Source organism: Rhinopithecus roxellana, chromosome 5 (genome assembly GCF_007565055.1).
Source record: "Rhinopithecus roxellana isolate Shanxi Qingling chromosome 5, ASM756505v1, whole genome shotgun sequence".
NCBI classification, from domain to species: domain Eukaryota; kingdom Metazoa; phylum Chordata; class Mammalia; order Primates; family Cercopithecidae; genus Rhinopithecus; species Rhinopithecus roxellana.
This window is the reverse complement of record NC_044553.1, coordinates 105,497,126-105,517,375: the sequence shown is the minus strand read 5'-3', so window position 1 is coordinate 105,517,375 and position 20,250 is coordinate 105,497,126. Positions and strand designations below refer to the sequence as shown.

Sequence of the window (20,250 nt, the reverse complement as noted above, 5' to 3'; positions counted from 1 at the left end):
TTCAGAGTTAATATACACTAAGGTAACTCAAACTTCATTTTACCAGTCACCCTCAACCTTTATTTTCCCCTCCCTGAAGAACGCTTTTTATTTCTGTAAAATCTTGATTCCTGAGTTCCAGGGTACAGAGTTTATGGAATAGAGTCCCCAAGTTTTGATGTAGAGGATCCTCTTTCTCCTGTCTGAAAATATCCTTTAGTGTGAGTCTGCACACTAGAAAAAATAGAAAAAAATCCTTATTTTTTATTTCATTGTTGAAGAGTATCTTCATTGAGTTTAAGTTTCTAGATTGGCAGTTTCCTTCTTTCAGCACCTTGAAAATATCATTCTCTTATGCTAGCTTCCATTGTTTCTCTTGAACTGTTTATGGTGGTTAAATCTTGTGAAGTCTTTGATCAGTTTTGGCAAATTCTCCACAACCATATCTTCAGCTCTTGCTTCTGTCTCATTCTTTTTTTTTCTTCCAGGGCTCTACGTATGTGATACACTTTTCAATATATTGTCTTTTGTTTTTTTCAATTTTCTACCTTTTTGTCTTTCTGCCTTTTTCCAATTTACTGAATCTGTCTTCTGCTAGGTTACTGCTGTGGTTAAACTTATCCATTAAGTTATTACTTTCAGTTTTGGTACTTCCAAATTGCAGAATTTCATATGGTTCATTTTTATAATTTGCATTTCTCTGCCAGATTTTCAGTCTTGTCCTGTCTTTCCTTGCTCATGTTCAGCAGAGTTATTTTGAAGTATGTCTGGTAACTCTGTTATCTTGATCCCTTGTGGTTTTGTGTCTGTTGTTTGCTTCTCTTATTTTCTGTTAGCCTGTCTTTAAGTCTCATGTGGCTTTTTATTTTTAGTAATAGACATTGTATATGAAAAATTGTAGAGCTAATTTGAAGCCTTGGATGATATTCTTCTCCAGAGAGGATTTACATTTGCCCCTGCCAGGGGCTTGGAAATTAGCAACCCGGGATTGTCTCATCCAATCAGGGATTGAGATGATTAAAGCTGGCCATCATTCCCTGTCAGGGCAATTTGCAGTTTGTTCTTCAGGTTCCCAACCTAAGGAGTGGGAGAGTTAGCAGGGCCTCTCCTCGGTGGATGCTGAGCTCCAATGTTTATCTCCCTGTGAGCTCTGTGAGACTGTGAGTTCTAGCTCAGCTTGTTAACCTCTTCTTCTCTACTGTCATTGGAAGAAAACCCAAGGGGGAAAAAAGAAGACCCTGTTCTCTGGTATTCCCTTTACTCAGCCCTGTAATCATTAGGTTTTGTCCAGCTTTCTAGTTCTCAGTCAGAAGATTGATCTAAGTTACCCAGTCTATCATCGTTGGAATGGTTCCTTTATATAGTTCTATTGAAGTGGAACCCCTTCATATGTTCCATAAGTTTACCATAACACTGTTCTGTTTGGGCCTGATTTTCACTTCATTTTTACTTGCTTTGGTTTTCATTTCATTTTATTTTTTTTGTACTAATGTTACCTTTATGACTTTCAGCCATTATCTGATAATAAATGTATATATTCTTTCATAGGTTCTTTTAAAATCTTCTAAATAGTATAGCATTAAGGATGTTCTTAAAATTAATTAAACTTGCTTGTTTGCTTTTTAGGATAACTTTCCATTTGATCCTCCATTTGTTTGAGTGGTGTTAACTGTTCTCTCAGGAGCATAAGTTTAAATGATTACTTTACTTTTTTTTTTTTTTTTAAGTTTTTTATGGAGATGAAGTCTCACTATGTTGCCCTGGCTGTTCTTGAACTCCTGGGCTCAAGCGATCCTTCCACCTTGCCCTCCCAAAGTGCTGGGATGACAGGCATGAGCAGCTGTGCCTGGCCTACATTTGTTTTATTTTAATACAGTGTGCACCAGAATCATTTGAAGAGCTAGTCCCAGGGTTTCTGATTCAGTAGGTCTGTGGTGTTGCCTGAGCATTTACATTTTTAAGAAGTTCCCAGGTGAAGCTGATACTGTTGTTCTGGGGCTCACATCTGGAACTGCTGGTTATAAATCATTATGTTGTTGATAGGTAGAGATTTTAGTGATATATATATACACACATACACACATATTTACACACACACACACATATATACACATACATACTTTTTTTTATCATAAAAACCAAAGGTTTTTCAAATGTAAATTGTGACTGAAGGTTTAGAGAATGTTATGATTACAGAGTGGTCCCCACGTGCCTGTGATCCTAATTAGTACTTCTAGGAATAGTCATGGGAAATCTCATGGACCTGTGGAGCTGGCTAATTACTTCTAGAGGTGATAGTTGCAATGTAGTAGAATCAAATGGTAATTGTCATACAGTTTTACTGAAATTTGTATTGCTTCTTTTTTGTGATTGGAAGTCTTACAAAAGTGGGGAAAAGATCACAGTTTGCTAGGTTAGTTATGAAATGTTCTGTAGACACTCAAAATATGAGCAATTTAAAGTAATAAGGATTTTCAAACAGTCAGCTGACTAATTCCATTATGTGACATAATCCACATTATGGTGATTAAAATCTAAATATCTCCAGCCCTTACTTTGATCATTTCTATGGTTGAGATAGTAATAGTTGCATTTAGGGTAAAAATATGAGTGACTACTTCAGACTACAGAACTTTCTCCAGAAGAGCTTTGTTGCTACAGTTATTTTTACCTGTATTTGCTGTACATGCTTATGTATGTGTTTTGGGGGCTAAGATCCTGTTAAGAATCATTCTGTGGCCGGGCGCGGTGGCTCAAGCCTGTAATCCCAGCACTTTGGGAGGCCGAGACGGGTGGATCGCGAGGTCAGGAGATCGAGACCAACCTAGCTAACACGGCGAAACCCCGTCTCTACTAAAAAATACAAAAAACTAGCCGGGCGAGTTGGCGGGCGCCTGTAGTCCCAGCTACTTGGGAGGCTGAGGCAGGAGAATGGCGTAAACCCGGGAGGCGGAGCTTGCAGTGAGCTGAGATCCGGCCACTGCACTCCAGCCTGGGTGACAGAGCGAGACTCCGTCTCAAAAAAAAAAAAAAAAAAAAAAAAAAAAAGAATCATTCTGTATAATCTGAATACATATTAACTGTGGTATTGATAGTACAGAATATTTATCTGGACATGATATCCATCTGTAAAAGCTCACAGAAACAAAAAGTGTGGGTTAAAAAAAAAAAAACCTTAGTATTACATACGAATGTGCTGAGCTCATTTTGAATTTCCCCACATAGTAAAGGAATATTGGTTTTATTATTTAATTAATTAATTTTGTTGAGACAGGGTCTTGCTCTGTTGCCCCAGGCTGCAGTGAGTGGTGCAATCACAGCTCACTGCAACCTCTGCCTCCCGGGCTCAAGCCATCCTCCCACCTCAGCCTCCTGAGTAGCTGGGATGGCAGGCGTATGCCACCAGGCCAAGCTAATTTTTGTACTTTTGATAGAGACAGGGTTTCACTATGTTGCTCATGTTGGTCTTGAACTCCCAGGCTAAAGCGATCCACCCTGCTCAGACTCACAAAGTATTAGGATTATGGGTCTGAGCCACTTTGCCCAGCCCAATAGTTTGTTAAATTTTTGTAATTGTTTACTCATCTTTTGCTTTCGTTTTTCTGTTTTAATTTTTAAATTTCTATTTTTTTCAATATTGTGTTTTAAGAGTTTACTTACCTGACGCCTGCAGCCTAATCTTTGCCATATCTCCCCAAGTGTTCTGTGAGTGCTAATATAGTGGTATGTTCATAGATATTTGTTCTGTGGGGATTGCAAGGATTTGGGGAAGCCAAGTTCAAAATGTCTTTACCAAAGGACTTCCTGGAAGCCTTAATGCCATTTTCTGTTTTTCCTAAATTTGTTATTAGTGCTCCTGACAGCATCTCAGAGGACGGTGCCCTCGGGCTTACTCTCTGAGAAATGCTGCTCTGTTGGAAATCCGGAGTTCTGAGTGATTCCCATGTGTTTTCTGCTGCAGAGCAGGACATGCTGAAGTGATTCCTTCATGAGCAGATGTTAGAGGTCTCCTTTTGATAGCTTGTTACAAAGGTGATCACAAATATACTATTACGGTGAGTGGAAATCTCAGGTTGGGTGTGAAGCAGAGGTGTTTAGAATTGTGTACTGTTTTATTTTGCTACCTTTAAAGCTTCTCTAGGCTGTTTTGGTTTTGGCAGTAAAATTGCTATAAAAAGTACTTCTCTTGGCATAAAACCTCATGGTCAGTTTTGGAAGTCCAGTGTTAGGTAACCCAGCCAAATACTTATGTATACAAAATAAACAGAAGACTGAAAAATAGCAAATGTTTAACCTTTGTGTCTCTTACTCACCACAGCAGCCTTTTACTAGCCACCAAGCCATAGTTCTTTTGTTTTTCATAGTTGAATGTTAAAATGTAAGGGTTTTTTAATGAAGCCCTTACTGATTGGGGAGAAAAGACATTAGCATTGTGCTTTAGTTTTATGTGCTGGTTTATAAAATTGTGTATGTTGACTCAATATTCCCATAAGCACAGGAAAGGAAAACGGGTCATTTTTTGTTCAGAATCTTACTTGAGAAAAAAAAAATGATCAAGGAAAAGATTTGGATAAAAATCTGCAAATTCAGGATAAGTGTATGAAAACATTTAAAAATGTGATATAAAATGGACCAGTATAGCTTTTCAACATTTTGTTGTAAGAATCCCAAGAATGTCAGTTTATGATCTTAGTATACCACCTAGAATGGAGACAAATACATGAAGTTATGAGTCGTGCCATTTTCAGTTTTAAAATCTCTCACATAGTTTCTTCATTGATTCTTTTCTGTCACAGTGTGTTATAGTCCTCATTATTTGGATGAATAATTTGAAAAGTAAGTCAGCTTGTGACCTACCCAAATAAATCTTCTGATTCCTAGTAAAGTGTTTTTCATTATACCAAATGCCAGCTGTATAAGAGGAGATTAAAAGTACTAAGAACTCTAAGTACCCTATTGATTATCATATGCTAACCATGGGCCAGGCATGGTGGCACATGCCTATAATCCCAAAACTTTGGGAGGCCGAGGCGGGCAGATCACTTGAGGTCAGGAGTTTGAGACCAGCCTGGCCAAGATGGCAAAACCTCATCTCTACCAAAAAATACAAAAAATTTGCTAGATGTGGTGGCACATACTGGTAATCCCAGTTACTCAGGGGGTTGAGGCAGGAGAATCACTTGAACTCAGGAGGCAGAGGTTGTGGTGAGCTGAGATCACACCACTGCACTCCAGCCTAGGTGACGATAAAGTCCATCTGAACAAAAAAGAAAAAGAAAAGCTAAGCAAAGACTTAATTTGTCTGAGGTTTAAAACTGCAAAGAGTTGCTCTTCAAGAAGTAGGTGGGATCTCAGCTAGGCAGTGAAATGTGAGTAGGGTTTGGTCAGCTGGTGGAGGTAGCAGGAAGATTATTTACATAGGTGAAAAGTAAACACAATCAGGTATCTAGGAAAGAGAATGAGGGATTCAGAATATATGAGATCAGTTTGAGCTATAACACAAGGAGGGTAGGATTCATGTAGAAGAGTTGTAGGAAATAGTGCTGATGTAATATTTTGTACTCAAACAGTTCTGTGGATTGGTGACAGATTTTTTTTTTTTTTTTCTGGTAACTAAACTATTACTCCTGGATATTCATCTTGCTATGTAACTGGTTGAGAAACAGGGGAGTAACAGTAAAGAAACTGTTTTAGAATAAATCTGGTGACAGCAGAAGAGAATACGAGACACACTGTGCTCACAGAGCCTAGAAAAGTGTAACAGTAGCTGAGGGCCACGCTGTCGTCTTAGAGTGAAGTGAGGAGAACCTACGTTGGTTTGGTAGTCCTGGAAGTGGAAGGAGGAATGACATGTGAAAGCTCATTGGAGGCAGAATCAAAATGGCTTGGTCTTCATAGTCAACTATTAAGTGAGGAGGAGGAATTATTGGCTGACTGGCTAACATGATGAAACCCCGTCTCTACTAAAAAAAAAACGAAAAATTAGCTGGGCGTGATGTTGGGTGCCTGTAGTCCCAGCTACTCGGGAGGCTGAGGCACGAGAATGGCATGAACCCGGGAGGCAGACCTTGCCATGAGCCGAGATGGTGCCACTGCATTCCAGACTGGGCGACAGAACGAGACTCCGTCTCAAAAAAAAAAAAAAAAAAGGAAAGGAAAGAAAAGAAAAGAACAAAGAATGAAAAAGGTAAACCAATAAAGTGACATTGTACTTGGTGCTGCATCTATGCTAGAATAGGCATTAAGAGTGACCTTTATTTAAGGTTCTAATTTGCTCATGTTGGGCACTTAGAACATCGGTTTGTTGTTTTTTGTGAGATTCTGGAAATGTTCCAATTTTACTGTTTCCCGTTGACTCCAGACTTTGTAACACTGGTCTGCTGCTGTTAAGTTATATGCCATTTTGTTAGGGCTTCTCAAGTGGGAATCAGGAATGCTGCTGTGTTCTAGAGATGTTCTGTTCTTCCTGTAGGGCTGAAGCAGTGCCTACTCGATAGAATCAGTCATCATGCAAATAAATGCCACCTGAGTCAAAGGCAAAGCCAGTGTGCAGCTTGGAGCAAAGAAGGTACTTCTATTAAAAATTTGACATAAACCGTAAGATACATTTTATATTACTTTGTGAGCCTTCTTCCTAATTCTTTCTGAGAGAATTCATTTCATTTTCATTTGGTTTGTTTTCTTTTTGTTACAAAGATGATCTATAGAAAATATAGAAGTATAAGAAAATTAAAGATACTGACTAATAATCACTTAATGATTTAGTATCTGATTGTTTAGTCTTTGTTATATTTACTGTAGACAAACATGTCTACAGTTGTAAATTTATTATTGGTATGTATACCCTAGTAAAAGTTATATGTACTTTGAAGTTTTGCAAAGTTCATGTTATAGAATTAATTCCTGATGAACTTTTATGTGCTAGGCACTAGTCTTTTTATTTATTTATTTTTACTTTTTTTCCCTCTGTGCCTATGCTTACCAAGTCTTTTTATTTTTTACTTTTGATTAGCTCTTTCAATCCTCTTAATAACTTAAAAAGAGGGTATTATTAATATCTGCATTTTATGGATGAGGCAACTGAAGGCAGGAAACTTGTCCAAGGTCACAGGTGGCAGAGCAAGGATTGGAACCAGACAGCCTGACTGCCCTAGGCCCTACCAAAAGGAGCTGAGATCAAGCCATGGGGCAGAAGGATGTTGGTCAGTCTGGTTTTCTGTTTAGTTAACATGAAACGCAGGCTGTAACCTTAATTCTAGGACATTACAGAGAAAGCTTTCCAAAGCCAGAGGTTTTCTTTTTACCATGACCAGGACTTTTTAGCAAAAATATAATTTTGTTTAAAGGCAGCATGGTGTTCTAAGAAGCTTCCATTCACACTCTTATGGAGGGAATGGTAATTGAGCTAAATAGTGAAATGCTGCAGCACACAGCCTTTAGGGCAGCTTCTGACCTATTTCTATGGTCAGGAAAGACACCCATCTTTCCCTGCTGCCCACAGCCTCCAGTTATTCACCTCCAGAATTTCCTAGTCTGTGATCACATTCAGATGAGGGATCTGTTTTGTTTCTTCCAGGGTAGGAGGAAGGGAGTCACCACCTGTACTAAGCAGTCTAGTCTTCTGTGTATAAATGAGCAAGGTTGGGGAGCCAAATTTGAGAACCTTGTGTAATGCTGAGATGCTCCAAGACAATCCAAGAGAATGTCAGGATTATGCATGGTGGTAAAGTGGTACCCACAGCTCTCATCAGAAGCAGACACAGATACTTTTTGTAGGAAAGCATCTCTAACTTAAGCCTGTAGGATTCCTGAAGATTAAAAGCAGGCAAATATGAATTCAGTCAAATCATAGCATTCAAGTAGTCTCAACCCAACATATTTGAGAATTGTCAGAAACAATGAATAATATGTTTCCCAAAGACTGTAGTTTTGGAATTATCAGATACAGAACACAGACTTCAAATATTAGAATTGTGAGAAAATAGTACATGTGAAACCTAATATAGAAGAAAGATGGACTCATAAAATTGAGCAACCAGTAAGACCACCAGGAATGATGAGGAAATAGAAAATGGATGAAATAGAACTTACAGAAATAAAATATATAGCTGAGTATGGTGGCTCACACCTGTAATCCCAGCACTCTTTGGGAGGCTGAGGTGGGAGGATAGTATGAGCCCAGGAGTTGGAGACAAGCCTGGGCAACATGGTGAGAACTCATTTCTATAAAAAATACCCCACCACCACCAAAAAAAAAAAAAAAAACAAAACAAAAAACAGCTGGGTATGGGGCACGTGCCTATAGTTCTAGCTAGTGAGGAGGCTGAGGTGGGAGGATCACTTGAGCCCAGTAGGCCAAGGCTGCAGGTACATGCCACTGCAGTCCAGCCTGGGTGACAGACTGAGACTCCATCTCAGAATGAAATGAAAGAAATAAAAAATATAATTGTTGAAATAAACTCAGTGGATGGATTAGACATCAGAAGAAATAATTAATTGGTTAGACAATTACCTCTCAAAAGTCAGTCAGTATGTTACACAGAGAGACATGAGGATAGATGACAGGGCAGAAGTTGGTGGGGTTGTGCAGGGAGAGAGATCAGAATGAAGTCTAAAATATGTCTTAGTGGAATCCCAGGAGGAGATATTAAAATTATATTGGAAAGTGAGAGAAATAGAAGTTCTAAAGGTGATAGAAGGAAGTGAACATCAATCAGTCACAACAAATGTAAATGGACTAAAGTTACCAGTTAGACAGATGGAACTAATAAAACACTATCCAGCTGTTTTAATCCATCATATTTAAAATATGAGCATATGAGAAGATGGAAAGATTTTATAAAGGAGAGAGAGTGATAAAGATATGCCAGTATACATTAACCAAAAACAAGTGATAGAGCTTCAGTATCGAACAAAAAAGGATTTTAGAACAGAAAGCGTTAGTAAGGACTTGATGCTAAATGACTGTTAATTAGGAGGCAGTAGCAATTTTCATATTTTATGTACATGTCAAAATAGCCTCAAAATACAGAAGAAAAACTGATAAAGCCACAGGGAGAAACTGACAAGTCTGTCATTGTATTTGGAGATTTCACCATATCCTGCTTACCATAAGTAAGTTACACAGAATGCCCACATGTAGATTTGAATAACCACTGAATGAACATGGTGTAATGGACAAATATAGACCTTTGTACCCAATAATTAGATATTCTATTTTCTTCTCAAGCATATGTGGACTGTGAGAGAAACATTAATTATATATTCATAAAGCAAGTCAGAAGATTTAAAAACTATTGGTACCATCCATACCATATAATTTATAATTTAAATATGAAGCAATTAACATTAGAAAGCAATAATAAAGAGATTAACAAAAAGCTACATGAATTTGGAAATTACACACCCTTGTAATTCATGGTTTAAAAAACTCAATGCAGTTTTAGAATGCTTAGAATTGAACCATAGTTAAAATACAAAACTTCTATCTATTCCTCTCTCTCTCTCCCTCTCTCTCCCTCCCACTTCCTATCTGGTACATTCAAGAAGCTAATCTTTTTCAATGAAGAACACCTCAAATACTGAAAAGTAGAAAAAGTACAGATGGCATTCTTTGATCTTAGTGAAATCTATAAGTTAGTAACAAAACCAGAAAACAAATGCTGATTTGTGGAATTTTTAAATTCATGCAAGTAACCCTTGGGTCAAAAAGGATTTGAAATTAAAACTGCCAAATATGCAGAGAACAGCAATAATGCAATCATTACTGATTAGAGACTAGACGAGAGCTCAGAGGAATGTTCATTGCCTTAAAATCCTTATGTCATTAAGAAAATAATGAAAATGAATTAAGCCTCTAACTCATTCTTAGAAAGGACAATCAAAAAACCTGACGGAAAGCAGAATGGGGAAATTATTAAAGACGTAAAGTAGAAATCAGTGAGTTAGAAGAATAGAAAGGGTTAAATCCCCAGTACAGTAAAGCTTCTGCAGAAACATTTCTTTAAACTGGGCTTTGAGTACCTTGCTACTGATAATTAGAACAGAAAAGGCCAACATTCTTATTTTCTCCTCGTGTTTTGGGTGGTGGGCAGTAGGGTTTGGAAGTGACTCCTTCACAATCACTTGGAAGCTTCAGGGTATATGTACTTTCTATATACAGTTTTTTCTAAATCTTTTATTTTTGTCCTTTGTGTGAAAATATGGACTGATTAAAAAACACTTTTTCATTAATGTTAAGAAAGCATGTTACTACACATTTTATATCTTAGGTTTTTAACAGCATTATGGCAGAGGTTTACTACTTTAAAGAGTTCTTAGAAGTTCAAAAAACTACCCTGTAAGTATTTTGGGTCATCCCCCGGCGATGGGGCCGAACCCTAACCCTGTAAAAAATGGTAGAAGTGGCCAGGCATAGTGGCTCATTCCTGTAATCCCAGCACTTTGGGAGGCTGAGTTGAGTGGATCACCTGAGGTCAGGAGTTTGAGACCAGCCTAGGCAACATGGTGAAACCCCATCTCTACTAAAAATATAAAAAATTAGCTGGGTGTGGTGGCAGGCACCTGAAAAAAAACTCAAAACTTAAATTTCCTGTGGAATGCAATTTGGAAATATAGCCAGTGATTCCACTTTTCTTCTCTAGTAAAGTTGGACATTCCAATCTACTTGGTGTTTTATGATAGAACTGTTAGTGTGCCTGAGTCTCACATTGCAAAGTTACATTTTTCAAACTTGAGGTGTAAGAGGATGTAAATGGTTTTGTATGAGATCAGGCTGGATGAGAACTGACACTTGTAAATATATATTTTAGACTAAATCTCTGATTGCCACTTGTTTTCTTACTGAACTCATAAAAATAAAACATCTTGGATAGAGGGTGGGAGTAGGAAGGAGATTTATGTCTTTTAATTGCATGCCATTGTTGCATAACAAGGTAGAACATATGGTATCCCTGGCTTTGGACCTACAGAAGGAAACATTTTTCTACCTGCTGTATGCCAGAGGTTCTTGAACACCTGGAGGGACTACTGCAGCACAGACTGCTGAGCCCTACTCCAGAGTTTCCGATTCACCAGGCCCAGGGTAGGGCCTGAGAATTTGCACTTATAAAAAGATTTCAGGTGCTGCTGGTGCTGCTAGTCCATAGACTACATTTTGAGAACCACTCTTGTCTATTAACTGTAAACTGTAGAATTCTAGAAAAAAACTTGGTTTGGTCTGGGATAAGAAGCACACAGGTTATGGAGAAAATCATGAAAGATTCAACCCTTGATCCCAGCCTAGTGTGGAATTCAGGTAACAAGCAGTACACAGTGACATAACATAATTCTCGGTTTTCATGATTGCAAATCATAGCCAAGTATCAAGTGAGAAATTCAATTTCATTTGCAAGGCTTAGAGAGGTCAGACAATTCTAGAAAAATGGGACTTGTATTTCTCTTAAACCAGTAGAGAGTTTTAATTGCTTATTTAATTGAAAGCTTTGTGTTCTTACTTATTTTGTGTTTTATTTCTTTTGAGATGGAATCTTGCTCTGTCACCCAGGCTGAAGTGCAGGGGCGTGAGTTTGGCTCACTGCAACCATCCGTCTCCTGGGTTCAAGCAATTCTCCTGCCCCAGCCGACCAAATAGCTGGGAATACAGGCACCCACCACTAAGCATGGCTAGTTTTTGTATTTTTAGTAGAGATGGGGTTTCATCATGTTGGCCAGGCTGGTCTTGAACTCCTGACCTCAGGCGATCCACCCACCTCAGCCTCCCAAAGTGATGGCATTACAGGCGGGAGCCACCACACCTCGCCCAAAAGTTTTGTGTTTTTAAAGATATTAGATATGTTTCTTATTTTTTAAAAAAATCTTAATAAAGTAGGAGAATAAGAGAAACATTTTTCCAAAAAAGAGAAATCACTGTGATTATTTTGTCATATTGGAATGTTGGATACTATAGTCTGCTTCATTAACCATCAAGCATGCTATTGATTTTCCATTTTTATAGGATCTATATCTCAGTTAAGGTGATACTGGTAATTCTTGTACTCCATTTGAAGATGAAAAATATAGGCCAAAATCATAGGCTTTGCATAGAAGCTGGATAATGAAGACCGCTCTGGAGGAACACATAGATACACATACACAGACACACACATATATATAAAGTATACACACATATACCTTTTTGAGTTTATTTTTTACAGTTTGAAAGCTTTTAAAGCAAAGGCCAGCCCCTCCCCTCTCCCAGAATGGGCGGCCCCCTCCCCTCTCTGTGAGTGGGCGGGGACAGCGGTTGCATGGGCAGCTTTCCTTGTGATGCCACAGGTCCCTCTGGACTCCCTGCTGCCTGGCCATGCCTCCTTTCCCTTTCATCTTTCTCACTGACCAATGGGCTTGGAGCATTAAGGCCACGCCCCTCTTCTGAGTTCTAGTGGGGCCCTGGTTACGCCTCCTCTGGCTCAGTTGCACAGCGGCCTGGTAGGTGACTGGAGGCATTCAGCCATGCTCACTGGGATTTCGCTGATGTGACCCCAACCCTGCCTCCCTCCGCACCCCATGATGTCAGAAAAAACACGACAGGGAAAATTCACCACAGCCAAGAAAAAGGTAAAACGCACCAGATCATAGCCCCCAACCCAACCACAGATCCCCTCCAACAACAAGACCGTTGAAAGAGTCCATACTACTCCTGAGGCATACCCGATTGGGACCCCCAACACCAGCGACTCTGGGCTCCCCCCCACCAAATTCTTGTCAATCAGTCCCGCCCCTTCAGCAAGCAGCCCAATCGCTGCCCTTGCCAATCTTTGCCCCAGGATGACTTTGGGCTGGTGACTCCGGGGGCTCCCCGCTCTATACTCTGGCCCTCACCTCCTGCTGCCCCAAGCCCAACCTCCCTGGGCTCTTTGGGCTTGTGTCTCCCAGGACCTGGGTTCCCCAGCCCTGGCCCCACACTCGCCAGTCTTCCCTGGATGACTTTTGGCTGGTGACTCCCAGGTCTTCCTACTGCAGACTCTGCCCTCCCCTCCTGCTGCCCCAAGCTCGACCTCCCTGGGCTCTTGGGCTGGCGTCTCTAAGGACCTGGGTCTGAACCCTGTGTTTCCCTACCCAATCTTGGAGTGGTGACTCGGACATTGCACTGATGTGGTCCCCTCAACTGGGAGGAGTGGAATGTAGTGATGTCACAGTTCCCCTAGGAACTGTCATTACTGCTGCAAGACCAGCCTTTGATCTTACAACCCAGTCCCCTAAGTTTTCTCACGCCATTTCCGGATCCTCTGGTCACAGCACAAATTTCCAGTTGGAAGGGGAATGGAGACTGTGGGAACCAGGAGCAAAAGGTTTCAGACTGCCTTACTCCCTTAACATAGACATTGACAGTGGGAAAAGCCTGCACTTCCCCTGTGTGCTCAAAACGTTGACAGTATCTCTGGGTGGCGATGGGAGAACAGGTTTGGTTTGGTTTTCTCCCAGGCTTCTACTTTGCAGAGAGACTTTAACATTCTTTTCTGAGTTCTCCACAGTTCTGGGACCAGACTGTCCTTCAGTCAGTGGTCTCTGAAGTGAGATTTGCTCATCTTCAGTGGAGTAGATCTTGGGAAACTGAACTAGACAACTTGAATCTTCCTCATATCATCTCAACCTGGGGTACTATGAGTGCCACAGGATGAATGTGGGACATCTTTCTGAAGCATCTGATTCACCTGATTCTCGAGATAAAACATTAATGTACTTAGGGATGACAGTCACATAGGTTTCGAAGCATATACCAGACTTCTCTCTGAAATCAGGCTTGGGTTGTCCTCTTTCTGATAAATTCCCAGATTTAACAAAAAAGCTGCCTTCTGCTGTGAGGACACATTGATATGCAAGTGTGAGAGGTACCGGTGCACTTCCTCACACTAACAGACATGTGAGGATGTATGACTCTAAACCACACGGCATACAGTTCCCGCCTGCTTCATGTTTACTTTTCAAACTCTGCCCTGGTTTTTGTCCCTGGCAGCTACTGATTCATGGCAAAACCCCAGAGTTTGGAGTCAGAAGACTGAGTTTAAGTTCCAGTATTGCCTTTTTCTTTTTTTTTCTAACCATGGTATCAATCCCTCTCAGTCACTAAATGATTGTGACAACACCTTGTACAGTTGGTGGTGGCATTAAATCAGATGGTGTATAAGAGTATTTTGTCAAAACTGTAAAGGAGGATGTGGCTGTAGGGGCTGATACTTCTCATGAGTTTTACTGCTCTTCCTTCCCACAGTTAAAAGAATATTGGCAGAGGAAGAGCCCTGGCGTTCCAGCAGGAGCCAACAGGAAAAAGAAAATCAATGGCAGTAGCCCTGACACAGCCACTTCTGGTGGTTACCGCTCACCTGGGGATGTGAGTCTTGGCTGACCAGGCTCCTGGGGACAGGGGACCCAAGGGGCAGTAGAGGGTAATTGTTAAGATTGTGGATGGACTGTTGGGTACTGGTTAAGAATTCTGGGTTTGAATCCTGCCTCTCCGTCTGCTAATGATTGATTAGGGATTGATTAAGATGTGATTTAGGGCAAGTTGCTTGAGGTCTTCGGGTCTCTCTTTTCACATCTGTATAATAGAGGTGGGAATTTTTTTTACTTCCATTTGTGAAGTTTAATGAGATTTGTTATTGTTGCTTTTATGTGAATCCTTAGTACATGGCCTGCTGTAAACACCCAGGACACCCAGGAAATGGTCGTTGCTGCTCGATTTTCCTCATTCCCAGTCTCAAGGGGAAGCCAGGCCAATGAGAAGAGTCACTTGCCATCAGGCTGCCCCTTTAGGAGTCACTGAAAGGACCCGAGGGTGGGATGGTGGGGTGGTAAAAACCATAAGAGAAGTTGGCACAAAGGAGTTATGGGACAACTGGTCCAAGATAAGCAGAAAAGAAATGTTTGTCAGTTGATGGGGAAGAAAGGAAGTCAGAGGGCTTAGACACTGAGGGGGATAGAACATCTCCATATGCACTCTCATCTCTTGTAGTCAGCAACAGGTGTCTATGGGGAGGGCCCTGTGTCATCTACTACCCTGAAAGATCTGCAGGTAAGAGGCCCTGGGCTGAGGTTCAGTGACCCTGCAGGCCAGCCCTCCAACCTCCTCCCACAGCAGGGGCTGGTTGCCCCTCTGCCAGCTGAGACAGCCCACACACACCCCTCCCCAGCCCTAATGAGTGTTCTCTCTACCCCTCTCCGCAATCCTCATCCAACTCCTTCTCTCTGCATGCACCTCAGAGCCAGTACCAAGAACTAGCAGGAGCCCCGGACTCAAAGCTCCGTAATAATCAGTCAACTCAGTGAAAACATCCATTCACTGGGAAGAGTCCAGTGGCGTCCTCTGATTCCACGCTGCCAATCCTGTATTCATTTCCCATTGGAGCTCTGAGTAAAGGGGCTAGGGGCCCCTGGTACCAAGGGAAATTGGGGAGCTGGGGCATGCAGGCCTCACCTGGATGGACCCCAGAGCACAGAACGTGCAGCATGGCTCTTCTGCACTGCCCTCTTTGCTCTCTCTTCTCCAGACACCCCTGCTTGAGTTCTTGCCACACACCCCCTGGGGTTGCCTCTCAGGGAAGCACTAGCCTGGCTGGTTGTCAGGGGCCTGTATTTCTGTCCTCAGTCCCTAATTTGCTTTTTGAGTCAGGACAAGCCTTCTCTCCTCCTTGGGCTCCTGTTTCTGGAGGAGGTGGAGCGTATCAAAGGTGTCTGTTAGCTCTGAGAGTTCAAGATTTAAAGTCCCCTAGAATGGAAACCTCAGGGCCAAGGGCTCCTGTCTGTCCTTTTCTGTCTTATATCTCTGCTGTGAAGAACCGTACCTGGCCTGTAGGTGCTCAGTAGATGTTGAATGAACGCACCTTTCTAAATCACAAGCTGGCAGAATGGGGGGGCCTTTCTCAAACTCTGTCTCTAGAGGTTCACCAGCCCCTGTCACCAGGGCCCTTTCGCCCTGTGCTTTGGGCAGGTTCGCACATTGAAGGAGGAGAAGAAGCATGAGATACATCGGGTACAGAAGCTTGGGAGGAGCTTGTTCAAACTCAAACACCAGAGGGGTAAGATGGGGCTGGCATGACCTGGGAGCAGGACCGGCATCAGAGGGCTGTGGGGGTGGCTTAGAATGTCCCAGGGAGGTGGGTGGATGGAGGGCTTTGAGGCAGAGGGAGAGAGGTCTGTGCCAGGAGACTGCAAGCCTTGTCATCTGCTTGAGACTTGGTGTCCCCATCAGCAAAGAGGAAGGAGTGCCCGTTGTCAGCCACCCACAGTGCTCTCCATCTGAAAGTGGCTTGGAAGATTGGCTACCATCTGGGTGTGAGGAATCATTAGCAGTGAGGACAAGTTTGGGAAGCCTGAGAGGAGGAGCTCTGCACCACTGGGAGGATTTTTTTTTTTTTTTTTTTTTTTTTTTTTTTTTTTTTTGAGAATCCAGAGGCCCTTATTGTCTGCTTCCTTTCTCAGCTGAACCCTGGGCCCCAGAGCCCCCAGCAGGGCCCTTGGAGGTGGAGCAGCTACAAGATGAGACCAAACACCTAAGGAAGGAGCTAGAGAGTCTGGGAAGACAGCTCCAGGCCGAGGTGGAAAACAATCAGATGTTGAATCTCCTGAACAGGAGACAGGAGGAGAGGCTACGTGCGCAGGAGGAGAGGCTGCGTGCGCAGGAGGAGAGGCTGCGTGAGCAGGAGGGGAAGCTACATGAGCAGGAGAGACTATCTGGGCAGGAGGAGAGGATACATGAGCAGGATGAGAGGCTATGGGAGCAGGAGTGGCTGCCAGAGCAGGAGAGGCTGCTGGAGGAGGTGAAGAAGCTGTTGGAACAGAAAAGACAGGAGGAGGAGGAGGAGGAGGAGAAGCTGCTAGAGCATGAGAGGCTGCTGAACCAGGTAGAGAAGTTGCTGGAAGAGGAGAGGCTGCGGGAGCAGGATGAGAGGCTGCGGGAGGAGGAGAGGCTGCCAGAGCAGGAGAGGCTGTTGGAGCAGGTGGAGAAGCTATTGGAACAGGAGAGGTGGCAGGAGGAACAGGAGAGGCTGCTGGACCAGGGGAGGCTGCTGGAGCAGGTGGAGAAGCTTTTGGAACAGGAGAGGCGACAGGAGGAGCAGAAGAGGCTGCTGGAGGAGGAGCAGCTGCTGGACCAAGTGGAGGAGCTGCTGGAACAGGAGAGGCTGTGGGAGCAGGATCAGAGGCTGTGGGAGCAGGAGACACTGCAGGAGCTGGAGAGGCTGCGGGAGCTGGAGAGGATGCTGTAGCTGGGGTGGGAAGCCCTCTACGAGCAGCAGACTGAGCCACACAGCAGCTTCAAGGACCTGGTGGGTTGCCCCACCCTGGGAGCCTGCCCTCTTCCCTAGCCCTCCAGGCCTTTGTTTCCCCACCTGTAAAATGGGGCATTGTAGCCCTCACATGAAATGGTATTTCTAAAGGCACCTGTGAGCCACAGCCCTGCTCTGATGGCTGTGGGAGAGAGGGGATTTCTCTAACCTGCCTCCACCATTCCCAGTGCTATGGGAGGCAGACACCAAGTTCTGGGGTCTCCAGCTATAGTGGGTGGCCACTGATTGCTCCTCTCTGTCCAGAACAACGAGAACAAGAGCACACTGCAGTTGGAGCAGCAAGTAAAGGAGCTGAAGCTGGGCGAGCTGAAAGACAGGGTAACCTCTGACCCATCCAAGGACTGGGAGGCGGGCACCAGCCTCTGGGGAGGAGAGGTGCCAGGCCAGAGGGAGCTGCAGCCTGGGGGCAGGTGACCCCAGCACTCTCCAGGGCAGTCCTATGACTGTTTCTTGCTTCCTGCCCTCGGAGTTTTAGAGGTGGGGAGCCCTGGGCTCCCCCCCAGGTCTGGACATCATTATCCCAGCTAGAGGCATGGAGCCCTCGAGTCACAGGGAAAGAGACAGTGGTATAAGAGGTTGGCCGGGTGCAATGGCTCAAGTCTGTAATCCCAGCACTTTGGGAGGCCGAGATGGGCAGATCCCGAGGTCAGGAGATCGAGACCATCCTGGCTAACACAGTGAAACCCCGTCTCTATTAAAAAATACAAAAAACTAGCCAGGCGAGGTGGCGGGCGTCTGTAGTCCCAGCTACTGGGGAAGCTGACGCAGGAGAATGGCATAAACCCAGGAGGCGGAGCTTGCAGTGAGCTGAGATCCGGCCACTGCACTCCAGCCTGGGCAACAGAGTGAGACTTTGCCAAAAAAAAAAAAAAAAAAAAAAAAGGCTCCTTATGTCGGGTGTGGTGGCTCATGCCTGTAATCCCAGCACTTTGGGAGGCTGAGGCAGGAGAATCACTTGAGGTCAGGAGTTTGAGATCAGCCTGGCCAACATGGCAAAACCTCATCTCTACTACAATTTCAAAAAAAAAAAAAAAATTAGCCAGGCCTGGTGGTGCATGCCTGTAATCCCAACTACTCAGGAGGCTGAGACATGAGAATCATTTGAGGCCAGGAGATGGAGTTTGCAGTGAGCTGAGATCACACCACTGCACTCCAGCCTGGGACACAGAGTGACACTGTCTCAAAACCATATGGATAAACCAAAAAGACTCCTTAGATTCAAACTGGATTCCAGCCTCAGTTCCACTGGTTATCATTCAACTACCTTGCATCTCTACATCTCTGTTTCTTTAACTTCAAAAGGAAGTTAGCATTTTCCTTGCAGAGGTGCTCAGGATTAAATGAGATAACACATGGAAACAGTAGGCATGTAGTACACTTAGCAGATGGTGGTTGGCTCTCCTTGCTATTCCACCAGTCTGTGGCCTACAGTTTAAATGGTGGGGAAAAAGATGTGAGATTTGAGGCTGGGGAAGGACGCATGGGGTTCTAGGCAAGGAAGGCAGTCTCTTAGGCCTGGAGCAAGGGACCGGGGCCTGGGGAGGTCACAGAGCCCCACAGTGCCCTTGCTACCCTATTAATGGGCCAGGAATCCGGAAGCCAGCTACCAAATGCCCTCATGCCCAGGTCTTCCTGCAGGTAGAGCTGAAGAGCCAAGAGGCTCAGAGTCTGCAGCAGCAGGGAGACCAGTACCTGTGTCACCTGCAGCAGTATGTGGTCGCTTAGCAGCAGGTGGCCACTTATCAGCAGCTGACCTCTGAGAAGGAGTTGCTGCACAGACAGTTACTGCTGCAGACCCAGCTCCTGGACCAGCTGCAGCAGCAGGAAGCTCAGGGCAAAGCAGTGGCTAAGATGGCCTGCCAAAAGTTGCAAGAGACCCAGGGGAGGGAGTTGCTGAGGACAGGGCCCCGAAAGGGACAACTTGGCAACCTCTGTGCCTTCTGACCCTCTTTCCTGGCCTCTTAGGAGCACCTGGAAGCTACGAGCCAGCAGAAACAGCAGCTAAAGCCCAGTTGAGCCTCATAGCTCTCCCTGGGGAAGGTACAGGAGACCACTCGGAGGAAGAGGCGAGAGCCCCGGGAGGAAAGGGGGACTGTTAGCAGCATAGGATTGAGGAGTTGGAAGAGACCTTTAAGACAGCTGGTCATTATGCTGACCGGGTGTCCGTGCTAAGTTCGGTATCAATATGGTGACCTCCTGGGAGCAGGAGGCCATCAGGTTGCCTAAGGACAGGAGAACTGGCCCAGGTCAGAAAGGGACCAGGTCAGGACTCCCGCACCAATCGGTAGTGGGACTGTTCCTGGGCAATATGGTAAGATCATAGTTCTTAAAAGTAAAAATACAGAACAGCTTACTCCTCTCTGGGAATGGGCTGGCTCAGGGCTACACAGTGAGGGTGGGGGCAGAGGTGGGCCCCCAGTACTTCCCTTGTTGGGTTGTCTGAGGACCCCTCTGGCCTAGAGGAGATGGAGGAGGACATCTGGACAGTGAGGAGGAGGAGGCGCCTCGGCCCATGCTGAACATCCCAGGGGACCTGGAGAGCCTAGAGGCCAGGTGAGCCTGACTTTCCCTGTCCCTACTTTGTCATCTTCCTCGGTGGTCCCTACCAGATCCCCTTATGTTCTTGGTTTCCCTGCCTTCTGATTTCTGTGGACTTTCACTCCTTCCGGGAGCCAGTGGTCAAACACCTTTTCATCTGTGACCAACAAGTGCACACTCTGAGCCCCAAGGGAAGGGGCTGCACTCCACTTCCCTACCCCGGTTGTTCTATGTGTGTCCCTACAAGAATACTCACCTCTCGCCTTCAGGTGGCATTTTTCAATGACGCTGGAGCCAGTGCCCAGGAAGAGCAAAGGGTGTGCTGCCAGCCCCTGGCTCACCCAGTGGCTTCATCCCAAAGGACCCCAGGGACTGAGGGTGAGTCTGTGTGTGGAGAGACCCACCGAGC

General features: G+C 44.2%; 1 protein-coding gene across 1 annotated transcript in view; it reads left to right on the top strand.

The window, feature by feature from the left end:
- Nucleotides 1-20,250, top strand: part of LOC104667460 (putative golgin subfamily A member 6-like protein 3) — a 58,105-nt gene that overhangs the window by 34,881 nt on the left and 2,974 nt on the right. Inside the window, exons 5-11 of the mRNA XM_030931150.1 lie at nt 14,231-14,350; nt 14,972-15,031; nt 15,947-16,034; nt 16,438-17,282; nt 17,547-17,621; nt 19,269-19,856; nt 20,111-20,219. Of these exons, the coding sequence (XP_030787010.1) occupies nt 14,231-14,350; nt 14,972-15,031; nt 15,947-16,034; nt 16,438-17,222 (1,053 nt within the window). The 3' untranslated portion in view covers nt 17,223-17,282; nt 17,547-17,621; nt 19,269-19,856; nt 20,111-20,219. The remainder of the gene's footprint in view (nt 1-14,230; nt 14,351-14,971; nt 15,032-15,946; nt 16,035-16,437; nt 17,283-17,546; nt 17,622-19,268; nt 19,857-20,110; nt 20,220-20,250) is intronic.